A 20,931-nucleotide genomic window follows, 5' to 3' on the forward strand; every position below is an offset into this window, starting at 1 on the left:
ATTTATGGACGTGGAGTTCATAACACCATAATAACCACAAAAATATATCTTAAGAAGTTACCATAGTTGCCCTCAAAATGTATAAAAACACATCCTTAGTGTTGGAAGTAGAATACTAATAAGGTGAGAGAATAAACAAAATTATATTGCCAGGTATGAAATTTCATAGAAAATCTCCTAAGGGGCACTAGAATATAGGCAAACTTAGTAATTGGTTGGACAAATGGGAGTAGTTGTGGGACAAATGAAAAGTGCGTGACACGTTTTGCCCCCATGACAGGGACAAAGGCATGTTTGTATTAGGTATTCAAATAGCATTTGTAGGAAAGACTACTGCAGAAAAAGCAAACAAATCTGTGTAGGAATCTTCAACCAAGATTAGAATGATGCAGTTAAAGCATGCCTGGGAGTAAATACTCCCTAAAGAGAACTAACAAAAGATAGTAAGATCACGAACTCTGCTATAAAATTAGGAGGAAAAGACTGAACAGAGGATTGGATGACAGTGGCAATTTCGTAAGTCAAACCAATAGAGTCTAAAAGATTATCCATTTTAGATGTGCTATCTAGGGTCATCCATGTATGGAAAAGTTGTTATGGAGACTTTTGTTGCATGGGCCAAGTATTTCTAAAAACGAAGAATTCCCTGTGCAAGAAAAAGTGTGGACATCCATGATTTTCTTATTTTTTATCAATGGTCATTCTGCAACGTTTTTTACTTTCTTTTCTCATTTTCTTTTTGTGTTTCATGTTTATTATTTTTCAAAGAAATTCTCACAAAGAAATTCGGGATGCTTCTCCACATTCATGGATGGAATCTCTTGTACATCCATCAGCATAGACTAGTGCACCTGACCCAAGGTGATCCAAACCAAGCAGCTGCTGACACAGAACTAGCCAAATAGCCAACACTAGCATTAACTAATTGGGCTAACGCCTTAGGCTGTGTTTCCTGTTTATTTCTAAACACTCATTGATGCATTTTTATTTAATGTAACCCTTTGTTATGAGTACCATACATTGTTTTGTGACACAGATGTTACTAAAATCTCTCTCTCTCATGCAAAGACACACATGCACATACTATTAATTCAAATAGTCCACGAGCTTTGAACCTATCTAAAATCATTTAAGCGGAATTTCAATAACCGGGTTCCCAGCAAGAAATATTTATACTAACAAATGGAGTTTCAATAACTTAAAACAATAGATATATAAAGACATTAGATAGAGTGTGTAAGATGTTTCATTTTAGATATCCTCTCTGTATAAAAATAAAAAATAAAAAGATGGGAAGAATATCTTATTCCGTCCCTCTTCACTTACAACTGCTATACTGTAAGCAGGATTTTGCCAATATGTGTGCTGGATTCCATAAGCCTGTGGGCCTGTGCAGCTTGTGACAAGGGAAGTGACGTATGTATGATGGGCTTCACTTTTCCTTCTTCAAATGCAGGCCAAACATGCTTGAGAACATCAGAGATGATTTTTTCTTTGTTCTCTTTAGAGCGAGCCCTCAACCCCGCGGCTGATTTCAAAAGCACATTGAATTGTTATAAATCCATTCCCAATAATACATGAACTGAAACAAAAGTAAACCAGAAAGACATCAAACTGCAACTAAGTCATCCCTCCTATTTCCTACAAGATTCAACTGGAAAATAAGACTACCTTGGATAGTAAGGCGCTTTGCAAATATAGTTGACAAGTTGATCTCTGTAACATTACCCCCTTGAAAACCAATAAGAAATAATCTCCCATCGAGGCACAAAGCATCTAAATTCCTCTTCAAATAAGAGCCGCCCATATTATCTAGTATTACATCAACACCTACAACAAATATTGATAGAATATGGTAAAGGTATTTGTTTTCTGTGCAGGTCAAAAGAAAAGGGTCCGTGTATTCACATAAATATTAACCTTTTCCTCCTGTTTCTTCTTGTACTCGTGCAACAAAATCTTCTGTTTTGTAATTTATTATCACATCAGCACCAAGCTCCTTACAACGTGCTAATTTTTCCTCGCTTCCTGAACGCCAAATACTCACTTGTGCATTACTCATAATTGAACTGGTGCTAAATACTGATACACCGTTAAAATAACCAAACAAAGTTCAATTACCAGCTGTAACAAACACTCTTGCTCCATAATACTTTGCTATTTGAATAGCAAATGTTCCAATCCCACTAGAGCCCCCGTGCACCTGTGACATAAATAACAGATTTTATCTCCGACTTCATTAAAGCAAATTCTGATTGTCTCCTGTTCATTTAAATCAGTGCAGGCAGAGTTTTTGAAACATTTTCCTAAAATTCACGGAAAATGACTAAGTGAGAGCCATTGTAATAAAAGCCAAATTCTTTAACTAGCTTTCGCTGCACCTTGAGCACAAGGAAATGAAAGGAACAAAAACCATTTACATCCGCTGACTATAGGGAACGTGAATCAATCCCTACATAGACTGAGAAAATGCACCAGGAGTAATTGTGGTAACCTCCACTACATATTTAAGTGGAAAGACATACCTGTAGACATCTCAAGCAAATATTTGATTTGCAACAAAGACACCTATCTGCTGGACAAAACATAATGACAGTTAACGATATTGCCAAGTACCTCTGGTGATAAGTATCTGTCCCAGTTTTGGTTTATAATATTTTTCTGTTCAATCCACGTGAATTATAATGTAGAGTTGTTAACAGGGTTAATATGTGATCAAATGCATATGTAAATAGTAGGATGGCCTGGTTGTTGTAGGCCTATATGAGCAAAAGGTGAGAATCTGTGTGTGTATACATACAAAGCCATTATTGTACACATTTGACTGGTGATAATGATATGGTATATGGATGTACTTGGATTATTTGGGATTATGGATGTAGTTATATTATTTGGGAGTTTTTCTCCTGCTGTATGATCTATTGTTTAACTCATGATAATAGTATTTTGGGAATTGTGTTCAAGTATAGCTTTGGCTAAGGATATCCAAATTCAGTGCAACTTTAAGGGTTGGAAAGAAACAGACCACAATATATCTGGGCAAAACTTCAGAATCCAAGGTGCCAAAATTGCAGAGTTGTAGTCCCTATAAGATATGGATTTTATCCAAACCTAAAACCTTAACAAAACTACCAACGTACACAAAACCGGATATATCTAAAGATAGCAAAGACCAATTTCAATGATATGAGTGATATATGAAAGAAGACATGACAAGGTGTTACAGATCCAAACCTTATATTCATTAGGGCCAAATTAGCAGCGTTATCACCTATACAACCCTGTTCTCTTGATAAGGGATATAGTACTGCGAGGTTTTCGAAATTGGCCATAACTTTCTATTGGAGAATCCAAAGTGAATGACTAATCAAGATCACGAGCAAATATTTCACATTGTTACAAATAAATTATAAGAGAAGTTGGATCATATATTTCAGAGATACAATAGGTGTTAAAATCTGAAAGTTCTATGCAGGAATTTAATTTTTTTTTGCAGAAACTTAAAAGTTCTATCCGGAAAACTAAATGTACTTTGTAGAAAATTGAATGAAACTTAATGTATTTTGCAAAAAGTTGAATGTCTTTTGCAAAAAAAATAAATGTACTTTAGAGAAAACTGAATGTTGTATGTTGTTACAATTGCTTAGCATGCAGATTTCTTCTTCAAAAATTTTCAGACCAGCAATTGTAGATAGAACATAAACTTAAAGATCATATGAATAAAGCCAAGCACAAATATGAGACACTAGGATTTTGGTCCAATGACCAAGGAAAAACCCCTCAAGGGGGAGAACCCACATGATTCTTCTTCTATTAGATTTCTTCAATTATTCAACAGAGTAGAGAGAGAGAATGAGTATGAAAAAAGTCACCAATGTTTGATCAACTTGCAACTAAAGTGTACATGCTATTTGCTTGAAGATCTCCTCCTCTTCATCAGATCATATCTTTCACACTTGCTCCAGCTCTTCCCTTGCTCTTGTTATTCACTAGTTCTCACACTTCTCTTGCACACACTCAATACTTGCTCTCCTTCACAATGAACATGCTACTTTCAACTCTCACTTGCTCTTTCTTAAATAGATGAGAAATAAAAGGATTTACAAAATGAATTCATGCCTTGAGCCAATAATAGGAAAATCGAATTCCATGAGGGAGGAGTTACTAGAGGAGAAGTGTCACTCATCCCAAGAATAGAGAGGTATATTTGTCTTGAGGAGTTACAATTCAAATTAGGGAGAGAGAGATACACTTAGACATGAGAGAATATTTGGTGAAAGGTACAAATCAATTTGAATGAGGGAGTTACAAGTGCATTTAATGAGGAGTTACACTTTTGTCATACATTGAATTAGTTAGGGAGAGTTACATTCTATTAAGTGTGGAGTTACTATTTTATTCCATGAGAGGTTTGATTTTCCAAGTAAGAGATTCTCAATTTAATTTATTTATTCCACGAGAGAAATCATTTTTATTAATCTATTAAAGGTGAATGACTTAGTATCATAATAATAGTAATAATACTAGTAAGGATAAAAATATTAATTCTTGACTTGTATAATCATGATTGATTTGATTTTAAAGTGGATTCCATATGTTGAGATCATCCTTTAGACATGACTTTCTATATTTGGAAAGCCACTTCCAAATTAAGATGTGACTTACTATTTTTGGAAAGTCATATTAAAATTGTCAGGAATGAAATTTTATTATAGGTGGTTCAAAAAAAACTGAAAGATTTGATTTCTTCTAGGAGAAATCCATCCCTAAGCTGCCAAATTTTAACACTCCCTCTTAGTTAGGGAGGAATTTTTTTGCATCAAAGATTTTGGCTTCCTCTGATCTCTTTCATTCATCTAGTTCAACTCTACTCTGTAACATATGTAACAATGAAGTCACAGTCTAAAGAAGAATCATCCACTTGACACAAATTGGGAAAGGAAAGGACCATCACATGGACAAGACTCAAGTCACACAGACAAAAATCAAACACAACCAAGTTTCTTTAAACGTCAAGTGGTGGAACACCTGCATCCTAGACAAGTAACACAGACAAGTCTCAGTACACCTATTGGCTAGATATGTGGCACTTCCCACGTCCCAAAGTGTGGGTCGAATGCATATTGAGGCCTACTCTTTTGGCACACACTACACAAGAGGTCCCTCATCCTCCGAAGCTTTCTGGCATCATTCCCTAATCATGTGAGCTCTGACAGGGGAGAAAGGCAGCTCAATGTTCTTGATCAGTTGTGACTGCTTCTCGGTGTTGATTTGGGGCAGCATCAGATGTGCTCTAGCCACGAAATTTGGTTGAAAGGTCAGGGCACATAAGATCTCCAATACCAAGAAAGGGTTTGGGCAGAGTCTAAACAAATCAGGAGATATTAAAATAATTAATATTTTTAATGGAGTCTCTAAGTCTAAACTTAGGAAAAATAAAATATTAATGTGTATTAATATGAATCTGTGTTAGAATGGTCCAAAAGACATGGATCAAGCCAAATCTAATCTTAGCCATTGATTAGGGACTTAATCTCGGTCATTGAGATGTCAACAGAAAAAGTATAAGAGGAGGCTTGAGGGACACTTGGAGGACACACTAGGGAGACCAGTCAATTCAATTTCTGGAGCGGGGTTTGCTGAGAAATTGAACTAGTGGTCTGGAGAGCAGACAGGAGGCAGCAAGTATGGAATAGAGAGATAGAGATCAGTGCAGAAGAGACTGCGCAGAGCCAAAAGGGTTTGCATCATCCACGCAGAGGGCCTATGTTGGGTTTAGAACAGTGTTGGAAGTTTGTCTATCTATGGGCAAGCCAGTTTGGCACCCTGTTGTACAAGAAAATTGCTAAATAATAAAATCCTCCCTTGTTGCACCGGTTTTCCCACATTGGGTTTTTCCGGGGACATTAGTCCAAAATAACTGTGTCAATGTGTGCATATGTTTGTTTCTGTATTATGGTGTGATATCTGCAGCAGTATTTATTTAAATGTTTGTTGAAGTAATTTCATGAATAACTTATGATGAAATAGGTAGGAAAAATAAATCAGTTGCTGCAGTGATAGAATTTTCTTACCTAGAAGGGTCATGTCCATAAGTCTAAGATGCTCTCTAAAAACCAAGAACTTTCCTTTCGGTAAAGGCTTGATAAGAATGTCAGCTATCTAACCATTAGAGGAGATGTAATGGAGCCTCACTGCTCCTCTCTGCACCATATCTCACATATAGTGATACTTGATCTCAATATGCTTGGAATTATCATGAAACACAGGTTTTTTTTGCAAGATGAATCCCACTCTTATTATCACAATATATAACTATTGTGTATGGAACTTGCTTAAATAGTTCCCCAAAAAGATTTCTCAGCCAAATTGCCTCACAGCTAGCCATGCTAGTAGAGATGTACTCAGTTTCAGTTGTACTCAGTGCAACAAACTTCTGTTTTTTACTCATCCAAGAGATTATGGCAGATCCTAAACTAAAGCAACAACCAGAAGTGTTCTTTCTATCAGCAGAGTTACCAGCCTAATCAACATCAGTATATCCATGAAGTCTTACATATTCAGTAATGTATTTCAATCCTAGATTGATAGTTCCATGCACGTATCTGAGTACATGTTTTGCAGCAATCCAATGGGCATGAAAGGGATCAATCATATGTTGGCTTAAAGTGCTTACAACAAAGCATATGTCAGGCCTAGTGTTTACCAATAGCATCAAAGCACCAATGAGTTGTATACACTCAGTGGGATTTTCCAGATTAGGTCCTGCAGCTTTGCCACATAATTTCTTAAATTTCATTTCCATATAAGTATGCATGGACTTACATTCTACCATATCAAATCTTTCAAGAAGCTTAACAGCATATTTTCCTTGAGAAAGATATATTTCACCAGGTCTTTGTCAGATCTCTATACCCAGAAAGTAATGCATCAAACCAAGGTCTTCCATTTCAAATTCAAAAGCTAACTCCATCTTGCACTAGAGGATAAGAGGTTCTCCTCCTGTCAAGGATAAATCATCAACATACATACCAAAATCAAAGGTATACCTTGGACTGTCTTGAAGTAGAGGTTTGGGTCTGCACTGCTTCTTGAGAAAACAAGCTTTATCAAGTAGCTATCAATGAGAGCATACTAAGCTCTTGGAGCTTGCTCCAACCCATATAAGGCTTTCTTCAGTGTGCATACATGAGTTTCACTGTCGTGATCTTCAAAACCTTGTGGTTGTTCCACAAATACCTCTTTCTTGAGGAATCCATGCAAGAAAGCAGTTTTCGTGTCCATTTGGTGAAGAGTCCATCCTTGGCTAGCAACTAAAGCAACAACAGATTGAATAATAGTACATCGAGCTACAAGTACAAAAATTTCATTGTAATCTATTCTCGCTTTCTTAGAGAAACCTCTAGCTCCAAATCTAGCTTATATTTTCCAATACTACCATCTGCACCATGTTTAATCTTAAACAACCATTTCAAAGTGACAATAGATTTACCTTGAGGACTAAGAACTACTCCCCAGACATCATTTTGGACGATGGACTCGTATTCTTTAGTCATGGCATCTTTCCAGATGTGTTCTTTTGCAACTTCTTCAAAGGTGCATGGTTCTGTCTAAATATAGCAACATACCCATAAATTGACTTGGCTTCTTACTTTCTCTGAGCGTTCCTCTTGGGGCAGCATCATGCATGTTGCTTAGCATCTTGCAAGGAAGGAGGAGAGTCTCTTGCTTTTCTAAGAGTTGCATCTTCATCAAATGTTACGTCTCTGCTAAACTCTATAGTTCTTTGACCAAGTACATAAATTCTATAAGCTTTTGAATTATCACAATAACCAACAAACATATCTTTCTTACCTGAAGCTTCTAGTTTGTTCCTTTTTTCTTTTGGCACATGGAAGTATACAGGACAGCCAAAGATTCTCAAATGACTCACCTCGGGCCTTTTACCAATGAAGACTTCTTCAAAAGTCTTATTATCTGAAGCCTGATGAGGAGTTTTGTTTTGCACATAAACAACAGTGTTTGCAACTTCTCCCAACACAAACTTTGGTAGTCTTTTATCATGCAACATGACTCTGATTGTTTCCATAATGGTTATATTCTTCCTCTCAGCCACACCATTTTGTTGTGGTTGTACAACACAGTGATTTCTTTCTTTATTCCAACATCTTTGCAAATATCATTAAAATCATTGCAGGTGAACTCTCCCTCATTATCAAATCTGAAAGCTTTAATCGGCTTTCCAGTTTGATTTTCAATCAAAGCCTTGAAATCTCTGAACATGTCAAATGCTTCCCCTTTCTTTTTCAAAAATAATATCCATGTTTTGTGAGAAAAATCATCAACAAAAATCATGAAATACAAATAGCCACCAAGAGAAGTAACAGGCATAGGTCCACATAAATCAAAATGTATGAGCTAAAGTACCTGATTAATTTTTGTTTTGCTTGAAGGGAATGGTCTCTTTATATGCTTTCCACTTGCACATCCTGGGCAAACTCCTTCATGATTCATTATGATCTCAATAATTCCAGAAAACATCTTCCTTACATGAGGTAAGGCTTTGTAGTGTATGTGAGTGAATCTTTTGTGCCATAACTCACTCTAAATATCGGTATCATGGACCAGTGCATGAATGGGTTTACCATTGACTTTGTAAAGCCCTTCACATCTTGATACAAGAGTAAAGGTTTCTCTCATACTTGAGTTCAAAGGCCAAGTTAGAACTTTTCCATTAATAAAAGCAACTTTCATTCATTTATCTTCTAGAGCATATATGGAAACAAGATTCTTTTTCAAACCAGTTACATACAAAAATTCTTGTAGAAAAATAGATTTGTCATTATCTAACTGAAATGAAAATTAACCATAACCATTTAACTTGGTGAGCAGAATTATCTCCAAGGATAACATTTAAATTAGTCTCCCTCTCACCTAGATTAGAGGGTGCTTCTTTGTAACCAATAAAATGTTTGGAAGCACCATTCAATTAACCAACTATCAAATAAATTTGTAAATGTTAAAATTGGCAACTAGGGCCAAACTCCATGTGGGTCATCTTATTTATGGCAGCGGATATTTTTCTTGGATCCCTCTCATCGAGAGGTGTAGGATTGATCTAAAGATCATCCGATTCCGATAAGTATTCATGGAGATATGAATCTATTAGTGTTATGGGACAATTCATCAAGGTTGGCCAGCAACCAAATAACCCCCATGTGTGCTCAACGTTTTTGTATAAAAGAGGTGACTTGATAGTCATTTGTGCACACACTTCATTCTTGATTTCTCTCCACTTGTTTTGGGTTTTAGTGGAAGAGAAGTCTAAGAAGAGGAAGCCCTAAACGCAGGTCTAGAAGGAAACCCTTTTCGCAGTAAAAGAATGATGTCCTAGCCGCAGGTCTTGTGAAGGTTTGACCGCAATTCAAAGGGGGATCTAGCATGTTAAAAGAGGCCTAACAGTTGTCCCAAAAATTAGTCTTATCATACCCTAGCTGCCCTAATCTATACACTGTTTAAGACAGCCCTTAGACGCTGGAAAAGAGATACCCTAACCATAGTAAAGGGCTCCCTCACTCTTTGTCTAAAGGATGCCCTAACCAGCAAAGAAGGTAGGGACAACGTGGGTGTCTTAGGGCTATCGGAGCCTCTTGGTGATTGCGTGGAGAGTTGTTCTATGCTACAACCAAAGCCGAGTTTGAAGAAGGGAGCATGCGGGTCTATGAGGGCAGAAAGAGGTAAGGTATGACTGTTTTGGAGGGTTGTTAAGGTGCCGCAAAGATCTATGGTAGGTCACAGGCCTAGCCACTCCAAAACAGGGTTGCGTGTAGGCTTGAGAAGCTGCCATACGCCCAAAACAACAGTGTATGGAGGCAACACTTTACCTTGACTAGGCCATAGTTATTTGGAGGTTGTTTGTGTGGGTTGATAAGGATTGTTGCAGCGTTATCATGCCCTAACCAGGAACAACAGTACAACAGTATTGCAGCAGCGTGTTGGGTCAAAGTTTTGATGTAGTCAACCCTAATCCTATACAGTCTTGGAGGAGCATAGCAAGATGTATAGTGCACATAGGAGCAACTATGAGTACATGTTGTACAGTGCAACATACTGCACATAGGAGCAGCGATGCATAGCATGATGTATAGTGCAGCATATGATGGTGCAACATGGTGTAGATCAGTGTTGATGGACATTGGAGCAGCAATGGGACAACATGGTAATGATGGACATATCGCAGCAGCGAGAATGCATACAGTAGCAGGATGATGAAGTATTTGCAGCATGCATTTGGGTGCAACATAGTGCAGCAGTACAGTGACAGGTACAGCCATGATTAGTGAAGCATGATGAGATGCAGCGTAGTGATGATGGGTGAAGCATGGTGCAGCACAGTAGGCGCAGCATGATGATGAAGTACAGCATAATGATAGGTGCAGCATGGTGATGGAGTCACCTTGGAGAATCAATTGAAGCAGCATGTCTTCAACTGAGTTCAGCTAACTCATGTATCATTTTCTTAGAGATGATCTACACTCTTATTTAGAAAAGTCAATGTGTTGACTTCTATTGTATATGTACTATCTCTCTCTCTACTGAACTATTGAAGAACATATAAGAAGAATTGATCAAGGGTTTCCCCACATTGGGGTTTGTCCCTAGCTAGCGCCACATCTTGTGTCCTCTTATCTTGACTTGCCTTCTGCGATTTATGTTTATGTTCTATCTGCAATTTACTATTATGCTAATGTGATTGCTAACCTAGAAAAGATATTGAGCTAAATGTGAAAATTGAAATAAATTGCTCTAAGCATAGAACATACCTAATATTAACAGTTAAAGAACTGGAAAGGGCAAAAACAAGAAAATATTGTGATTGAGTTTCCATTGCATTATTTCTATATCTTGGATTTATTGTTTTCTTAGGATGGTCTTTTCTTTGATTTTCAGAAAAGTTTTTTCTATAATCAAATTTGTTTTTTAATCTAGGTGTTCTTCTTTCTTTACAGTCACAAGCAAAGTGACCATGTTTCTGATAGTTAAAGCATCTAACCTTTGACATGTTTAGATTCTCTTTATTTGATTTGTAAGAAAATTTATTTTCATTACCTTTTATTTCTCTTTTCATATGTTGAAAATGCAGTAGGTTCTCATTTTTCATAATGTGAAATTCTCCCTTTGGAGATCATTTTGCCCTCCTCTTGGATACACTTTCCCAAAAGCTCATTAAAAAGTGGGAATAGTGTTGAAACTTGATATTGTTGATGGTGGTGATAAAAGTCTCCCAAACAGGAGAAAGGCCTCCAAACACAATGAACACCATTTCTTTGTCGAGTACAACTTCACCAACTATTGACAGTGGATTTTTTTATTTTGGTCATTATCAGGAAGTATGCTTGAACCATTTTTCATTTGTTCATCTTAATAACCTTTAGTTAATTTTTCAAGGCAATAATTTGGTTCAATTTACTAATTACAAACATGTAAATTAGTTTGTCATACATTTATTTAGTTTTCTTCAAACCAAAAACATAAGTAATGAGATGATCACTAAGAGAATCAAGGATAATTTTTCTAATTCTGATTTCACCCTTTTTATGTTTGGATTTGACAACAACACTTGAATTCTCTAGTGGATAAGCTATTGTGCTTTCAACATACTCCAGAACTTTGTGTTCTTCAAGAGTGATATCTAGTCTTGTTTTTCATTAACCAAAGTTTGAAGTATCATCCAGCTTCTCTTCTACCTTGAAGTAGGACAAAATAATCTTGTTAAAAAACTTTGGCAACAAGTGGGGTCTCTTCAGGTGATCTCTAGTCTCCTTGGACTTGTCTTTACCAAGGACTTGATACCATGTTAAAATCTAAGAGTTTTATGCAGAAATTTAAAAATTCATTGCAGAAACTTGAAAGTCCTATGCAGAAAATTGAATTTATTTTGTAGAAAAACTAAATGCACTTTGCAGAAAACTAAATGTTCTATGATGTTATATAGAACATAAACTTAAGGATCGTATAAAAACAGCCAAGCACAAATATGAGACACTGAGATTTTGATCCAATGACCAATGCAAAACCCCTTAAAGGGCAAAACACCCAAATGATTCTTTTTATACTAGATTTATTTAATTGTTCAACAAAGTATAAAGAGAGAAAGGGAGAAAGAGAGAGAATGAATAAAGTCACCAATGTTTGATCAACTTGTAGCTAAAGTGCACATGCTCTTTACCTGAAGATCTCCTCCTCCTTTTCATCAGATCATGTCCTTCACACTTGCTCCACCTTTTCCCTTGATCTTGCTCTTCATTAGTTCTCACACTTCTCTTGCACACACCCAACACTGGCTTTCCTTCTTCACAATGAACATGCTACTCTCAACTCTCAATTACTCTTGCATAAATAGATGAGAAAGTAGAGTAGTGACAAAATGAATTCATGCCTTGAGCCAATAATAGGAGAATCAAATTCCATGAGAGAGGAGTTACTTGAGGAGAAAATTGAGGAAAAGTGTAACTCATCCCAAGAATAGAAAGAGGAGTACATTTTTCTTGAGTTACAATTCGAATTAGGGAGAGAGAAAGAGTTACACTTCGACATGAGAGAATATTTGGTCAAAGTTACAAATCGAATTGAATGAATGAGTTATGGGTGCATTTAATGAGGTGTTACACTTTCACCTACTGAATTATTAAGGGAGATTTACATTCACTTAAGTGTGGAGTTACTATTTTATTCCAGGAGAGAGATTTGATTTGCCAAGTAAGAGATTCTCAATTTAATTTACTTATTCCATGAGAGAAATTGTTTTTATTAATCCATTAAAGGTGAGTGACTTTAGAATATTTTATAAATAATAGTATCATAATAATAATAATACTAGTAAGGATAAAAATATTAATTCTTGACTTGTGTAATCATGATTGATTTGATTTTAAAATAGATTCCATATGTCGAGATCATCCTTGATCCATTAGATATGACTTTCTATTTTTGGAAAGTCACTTCCAAATTGAGATGTGACTAACTATTTTTGGAAAGTTATATTAGAATTGTCAAGAATGATTTTTTATTATAAGTGATTCAAACAAAACTAAAAGATAAAAATAGGATACAATGTCAGCATATAGAGAAGTCCCCATAGAACGGGTTCAAAAGGTATGTCAACTCAAAATTGTCATCACTGTTGATTGGAACTTTTGATTGCAGTAATTATGGTGGAAAGAGGAAAAAGAAGCTAACATATTGAGAAAAATTTTAGGACAATTTAGGATCTATATTTGGAAGATAGTGTAGTTGCAAGTTAGGGATTCTAAGTTTCTAACAAAATCCCTAATGTATAAGTCCACATATGATGGAAACACGATATTTTAAATGGAAATAAAAGGAGTATTGTTTCAAGAGAATGGTTGAAATTGCAAAGGAAAATTGGAAAAATGTTGATTCTACCATCCTTTATCTTGTATATGATGCTCATGACTGGTAGAATAGACTGGATATATACACCAGATTATGTTGTAAAATATGGGAAGAATTGAAAAGCAGCTCCTTAAATAAATGGATGAAGGATATTGAACAGAAGAAATGATGCAAAATATAATGGATATTGAAGGAAAACAACGAAGTACATCAGAAGAGAGATTTGGCAATATCCAAACTGCTCCAGGATAAAAGAGATAAGGATGAAGAAACTGTCAGAGAGGAAATAAATTTCTATATTGTGAAACCATAGTCAAACACTACTTAAATAGGTGAACAAATTAAAAGAAGAAAAAGCGTTGTCAAAACCAAGAACCAAAGATCATAAATGAAGAGATGGAAAAAAGACTTGAAGAGGGAATCTGCCAGGAAATTGAAGAAGCCCTAACAAATGAAAATATCAAATCAAGAAAGCAAGCCCGAATTGAAGGACAGCAAAAATTGATGAAGAATGTGAAAATAAAGTCCAAAAAGATCATCAAAAGGAACTGGAAGACATTAAGACTCAACCAAATAGGGTGAAAGCTAAATTGAAAAAATCAACGAACATATTTGAAGGCATTCTATTTAAGGCTGAATGTGATGCTGGAAATCCTTCACAAGAAATATTTGAAGGGCTAATCCAAGTAAATACCATTCCTTAACTCTGGGTCATTTCCCTCTTGAATGTCTTTGCAGTTTAAGTCAGTGTTGAATAATTCATCTTAATTTGAGTTGTTGCAATCTTTTCATGTTCATTGATAGGCACACCTTCAAACATATCTTAAGAGGTGCACCTTCATTAGGGCTCCCTCAAGTAAAATTTTCTTCATTATATAACAGCAGTATAAGGACAGGTGTAGCATGTTCATCCCAGCTCTGTTTTGTCCTCATTCTCGAAGAAAACAGCCCTCCTTTGACTCCATAACCCGGATATTGGTTTAGGCCCTTCTCTTCCTTTATACCACCACAAAAAATACTATAAAATCAACCTTTTGTTTCGCGGTTTTACAAATCTGAAATAATCTTTAACAGAAAGGCATAAATTGTATTTGCTTCCTAAGCCTAAACCCCATTCTTTATTATCACCATATATTGAACTTGGTGTTTCGTAGGGATTCCTCCCTTGTGCTGTGCAGGAGATGTTAAATTTTCCTAACCCCAGCTACTGGCAATTAGTACCCAGTAATTTCCTTGCAATTAAATAAATTAAATTGCAGATTTAATAAAATGTGCTGCTGAGATTTTAATAGGTAATTAAAAGATAAAACAGTGGAAGCAAAAACTAGCTAATCTCATACAAATGCACACAGAAAATTTTTCCTTCAAATCTGCGGTCCATTAACTTCCGTTGTACAGCATACAAGGGCTTCCCTTCCTGAGAAATTAAATGCCCACTGAGGAAAACTACAAACAGCAAAACCTGATTTTATCAGCTGAGAAAATTCCTTCCCTGCTCAGTTTCTGCCTCTTTTGTATCTCATGTGTTCTAGCCCCTCCACAAAATTTCGGAGCTAGAGCACATTCGATGCTACCCAAAAATCAACAGATGACAGATTGAGGGTAAAAGTGTTGAAGGATCAAATGAAAGGATTCAAACATTTTGTCGAAAGGAAAGAACATAGCATTACAGGAAAGATTGTCCTAAACTCAAGAAGGGCAATAACAAGAAAGATAGAGAAGAAGCCCATTTCACCGAAGAAGTGGTGAAAGTTGAAAGAAGGAAGTCCAAGAAAGAGGAAAAGCATTAGAAGTAAAGCGCACGTGACATTACCATAGGAAACATGAAGGATGTCTGATAGTCAACTATGAAGGATATAGCTCTTGAGAACCTCATTGGAAACTAAAGGAAAGGAAGAAGTCATCCACGACAAGGCTCATCATACATCAAAAGGCAACACCTGTTGGAAAAGGATATGCAAGATCCTCGAGACTCATTGATGGAATCTTCATCGGAAGGTTCACCAATCTAGAGCGGAAGCAAGTGTTTCATCAGGAACTCCAACATGTGGAATTCATGGGATGATGGTAACATGACATAAGAGATGAAGCAAATCAAGGGGTTGAAGATCTTTTCAATCAAGGAAGTTGTTGAAAGAAGCCTCGATGACCTAAAGTTAAATGAGGTATGTATGCTTGTATTCAATATTATGTTGTATGGTTGCAGGTAATATGGATCACTGCTCGATCTTGAGAAGCATGATCTAAGGAAAGGAATCTCCTCCTATGAAAGGATGTCAGAAGGCATGGGTCACACTAGATGAAATCAACATAATATGTCCTCCTCATATGAACTGTGAGGTGGTTGACTACAATTAAGGAACTCTGATTGGAAGATCTTGGGAATGAAAAGTGTGAAGAGATTGTGAGATACGAAACCATGGTAAAGGCAATCAACATCTGGAAGACCAAGAAGATTTCACTGGGAAGCCTTCTGGAAAGATATGAAGACTCTGATGGAAGTTGGGAAAAAGATGGAGACCCTTGACAATGGATATCTTTGGGAGATGTGTCAACATGTATGCAAGACACTAATACCTACAGGAAGATGTCATGATGAAAGACCATCACAAAAGGTAATTTTGATTTAAGTGTTCATTCCTTATTTTTGAACAAATATCTGAATGGGCTTATGCAGGACTGCCAAAGGGAAGAACTGTGGATGTCTTCCAAGAGGACCATATAGAAGGATGTAAGATCCTTCTAGAAAGTATGGCATGAAGAAGGCAGTATGACATGAAGCAAGGCCAGATGAAGGCTACTAGATCACTTTTTGATGAAAGGAATAATGACATGACTGACTTATGAATGAAAATGATGGATGGTTTGTGCCCTATGAAGAAGCCCCAAATGATGAAGACTCCTTGACAAAGAAATTCATGACATCGAAGCAAGGAGCTCTTCAAGCAACTGGTTGCAGAGCTGTTGTAGGTCCCTAATTAAGAGGGAGCATGAAAATGAGTTTCTTACTTTCAAGAAACTTGGAAATTCCTAAGCCAAGAAGGAGCTTAGGTACATTCCTTCCATAGGAATGAGTACATTACATTATTGGAATTGATATGTCCTCCCCAATTGAGAGGGAGAGATAAACACATCATTCTGGTCTTCATCTGGGAAGACATAATGGAGGATTGGATAATCATCTAGCATCCGATACTATTTGAGGATGAGATAGGGCATCCAAGATAAGAGTAGTTGTGGACTAATATTCTTTGTGGACTAGCTATCCAAGATAAGAATAGTCCAAAGTAGGTCATACTCTGTGAACACCCAGATGGAGTATGTACCTTGAGAGACAATGATTATGGTGTCTATGAATCATTGGTCTCGCCAGCATTGTGCTCTAATCATGTGGATAAAGTTGTTAGTCAAGGCCTTGCTATGTGACAATGTTGGTTGATATGATGCTAACAGATGAGTTACCAATCCGATTCTTCTTATGAGAAATTCTTCAGATTGAGAATGACCAAGTACCATTATGAATACCTCCCTAATTAAGAGGGAGTGTTGAAGAGTGTAACTAGGTTCAGTCTTCATAATGACATGTAACTATGACTTTTGTAAATGATGTAAAGAAAGAAAATAAAATTATTATTGTAAGACTTGCTTAATGGGTCTCATGAGCAAGGGATTTTATTTTAGATGGCTCCCATTGTGAGCCCTTAGGAATTGTCATAGAGTTAATGTCATGTATGAAGAGCCTTTCTTGGGCATGTGTCAAATGTATATAAGTCTTTAAAGGTGTCTAGAAGCCCTCCAAAAGACAAGCACAATCCTCCTCTTCCTATGTTGACCTCAAGATGAATGAAGGAACTCATGTTAGCTCACCCTATGAAGACACACCTATTCGAAATGATCTGTCAGCTTATTTATATGCACCAACAACTATAAATAGGCATGAAGGGTCCTCGCATTAGGACAGACAGAATTGCACATATCTCTCTATAGTCTTAGTTGGGTAAGAGTAGTTCGGATGTATCTCTCTTTGTAGTTTCGAATGGATGGGACAGAGATTACAGTTCAAATCACACTCTGAATTTCGAGTAGTCAATTACAGTGGCAAGTTCGGATGAGGTGTAAAAGAAACAACGATGATCCTTTTATGGCTAACTATAGAAATAGAAGCTCGATTTTTGAATGAATGGTCTATATGATACAGTTCAAACAAGAAAATATAGATCACAGTTTGGTGCTCTGAAATAGTCACAGTTCCGCATCATAAAGGACCTACAGTTTGGTATTATGACACAATGATTCGGTCTCATAGCAAAGGAGAATTCAGTGCCATTGTTTAAAGAGGTCTCAGTATTATCTCAGAGATTAGTGACCATGGTATGGCTTCAAGATTCGGTGCTACTGTTAAAGAAGAGGTTTGTATCATGATAGTGACCTCAATGACTACAGTGATCTCATATAATGCAAAGTAGAAGAAACCGAGAGAGAGTAATCAAAGAGATGGAAGAAGACTTGTGTCTTGGTATTGGAGTGGCTAATAGGTTAAGGGTCTTGGTCTTGGTATTCATCAATTAGAATCTCTATAACAAGAATTTGTGTGGGTATTCCTCTCAAAGAGTGAGAGGTTTTGGCCCTGGCTCATAGCATACATGCTATGTCTCTTGTCTATTTATGTTCATGCATTAGTTATTGTTTGATGAAGAAGAACACTAATAATCTAACAAGAAGAAGATCCTAATCTAAAGAAGTAAAAAGCATTCACAAGAAATCACTAATAGAAGAGAAGTCACCTAATGCTAATGCCCTAGATTTCTTAACAAGTTGATTGGTGGTTAGATAGTGGAAATGGACGCGGAATGGTCAACGATGCAGTCTACGGTGAGCAAGGGCACAAGACAATGAATCAGGTGTGGTGTAACGAAGCATGACAGAAAGATGCGACGCAGGGAAGAAGAACAAGGGACAATGGACTTGGTGGATCAGCGGACGAGTGTAGACAAGCGAGTGGCGGTGTAGTGATGATGAGATCATTGAGAACAGCAGAATAAGGGTGTTTGTGCAGCAGATGCGGAGCTTGAATCACGTGGCTCTGATACCACTATTGGAGACAAAAACACTAGTAAGAAAAATGTAATTGTTTGTAGACTATGTATGAAGTGTAGTAGTAATTGTATTATTGAAATAACAAAATGGCGATACAATCCTGCATGGCGGTGTGCCTATATAAGCATTGACTGGCCAAGAAGGTGAATGGTCACAACTTTTTACCTTTGACCCTTCATAGTTAATTAGGTCATTAATTATTTAATTTTATTATTATTATTATTATTATTATTTTATTTTATTTATTTCATTAACATGTTTATGAATTTTTATGCATAACAATCTGCCTCTTGATCCCCACTTCCTTGCAGAAATCCTTTAAGTCATTAGAGGTGTATTGATCCCTATTATCTAACCTCAATACCCTTATCCTCCTCTCTGTCTAGTTTTCCACCTGGCCCTTAAACTCCTCGAACCAACTAAAGACCTCACCCTTGGTCTTCATGAAGAAGATCCAAGTTTTCTTAGAATAGTCATTAATGAATGTGACATAGTATAGTGCTCCCTACACTAATGCCATTGACATTGCCCCATGCACATCTAAATGAATGAGATTTGGGATCCCCTTGGATCTGCTCTTAGTGCTTGGAAAAGCAATCTTGGCATTCTTGCCAGGTTGCACACCCTCTACAAACACTGCTAATCAACATGAACTTTGGGAAATCAATAAAAATATCCCTCAATATTGGAAATGCCTTGTAGTGTAAGTATCCCATCCTCATGAAACACAACCCACACAAGCTATCATTGTCATGTATCGAAGTTAGAACAAGCTTTCCCTTCACCCTATATAAGTTTCCCTCTCTAACACCAATGGTCGGTGTTGTGTCTAGGATAGAATCCTCTGGATGAATGAGCACCTGTTCCTAAACGTGACTACTATTCCCTAAGATCAAGTTCTTCAACCTTGGTACATGTAGCATGTTCTTGGCCTCCAATGTTCATCCTAACTCAAGATGGAACATAATGGTTCCTTCTTCCTTCGCTACATATTCGGCATCATCACCACAGTCCACATGAATCCATGAGTCTTTCTCCCTTAGACTGCGAAATGACTCGTGCTTCTGTCATATGGCATGATGCAAAATTGTCCAAGTACCAAGCATTTCTGGTAGGGTGCCAATATATAGATAGTAGACCAATGAGAATTCCTTCCCAAACTTTGTTGCAAAATCATTTAAGTTGTACCTCTACTAATGTTGATTTCTATTGCAACTTCCCCTTCCCCTTCCCCTTCTTCAAGCGTTGTAATGCATAGTGCCCATTCTTGTGGCAAATGAAACACTTGAGCTTGCTCAAGTGTTCCTTCCTCGTGAACTATGACCCCTCACTATTACACTTGAAACCCTTCCCCTTGCCCTTCTTGGACTGACAAACCAAAGCCAAGTTCTCCTCTCCATCTCCTTTCCTATTGGCCTTAAACTCCTCTCAAGCCTCTTTCTAGATGCAATCATCGTAAAGCCTCCTCCAATTAGGAAGCTTTCTCCCCACTATCTCATCCACTTTCTCCCCAATGGTTGCACATTGATCCTGTATCTAGGTGATCTTCATGAAGTAGTTAGTAACATTATCAAACCTTGATATTTGGATGGATCTGAGCTTGTTCCTCGTGATCATCTTCTTGTTCATGTTATCATTTTGGAATAGGTCCATTAGAGCCTTAAACATATCTCTAGTTTATTGTTTTTCTCCCAATTGCGAGATCAAACGATCTTGTACAACATCCATGATCACTCTCTGGGCTTTAATTTCCTTCTCATGGGACGGCTTGAGTGTTGTATTTGTCGCTACAGAAACAACCTTTTTTGTAATCTCCCAAAGGAGATGTTCCGTAAAAAGCCAAATTACCCTTGCCTTCTAGGCTAGGATGTTAGATGCTCCATCCAATTGGTCTTCAAATCTGAGACTGGTTGTTGCCATACTTAGATCTAATAAAAAGCCATCGTGTTCTACATCCTTCTAGCACCTACAAGAATAAAAATGTTTTTGGTTTATAGATCTGCTAATTTCTCTTTCCAGATCCAATAAATATGTTGCAAATCTTTGTGGATCTGTGTTTTGGTCCCCTTTTAAACACCCACAAAATCTTAATTTCTACCAAAACCTTGATTGGTACAACCTCTCTCTTTCCCTCTAAAGAGTGAACTCCACAAAATCACTATTGGTTGATTTGTGCAAAATCAAAAATTGGCCTCCCTCTCAAAGTGTAGGCTCTGATACCATGTTAAATTTTCCTAACTCTAGCTACTAGCAAATTATTGCCTAGTAATTTCCTTGCAGTTAAATAAATTAAATTGCAAATTACAAAATAAAATGCAATGTTGAGATTTGAACAAGTAAATAAAAGACAAAACAACGGAAGCAAAAATTAGCCAATCTCATACAAATGCACAAAGAAAAAATTTCCCTTCAAATCTG

At 36.8% G+C, this 20,931-nt stretch overlaps 1 protein-coding gene across 2 annotated transcripts in view; it reads right to left on the reverse strand.

The window, feature by feature from the left end:
• Positions 1-1,169: 1,169 nt before the first annotated feature.
• The window catches only part of LOC149210179 (uncharacterized), a 66,790-nt gene continuing 47,028 nt past the window's right edge, over positions 1,170-20,931 (reverse strand). For both annotated transcript variants that reach the window (XM_089396655.1, XM_089396654.1), the window contains exons 3-6: positions 2,122-2,203; positions 1,921-2,028; positions 1,672-1,830; positions 1,170-1,528 (exon numbers count right to left, since the gene is read on the reverse strand). In XM_089396655.1, the coding sequence (XP_089252781.1) occupies positions 1,332-1,528; positions 1,672-1,830; positions 1,921-2,028; positions 2,122-2,203 (546 nt within the window). In that variant the 3' untranslated portion in view covers positions 1,170-1,331. The remainder of the gene's footprint in view (positions 1,529-1,671; positions 1,831-1,920; positions 2,029-2,121; positions 2,204-20,931) is intronic.

The sequence above is a fragment of the Pinus tabuliformis genome, chromosome 1_2 (assembly GCF_031772625.1).
Source record: "Pinus tabuliformis cultivar Carrire ecotype Pingquan chromosome 1_2, CPIR1, whole genome shotgun sequence".
In the NCBI taxonomy this organism is placed as follows: Eukaryota; Viridiplantae; Streptophyta; class Pinopsida; order Pinales; family Pinaceae; genus Pinus; species Pinus tabuliformis.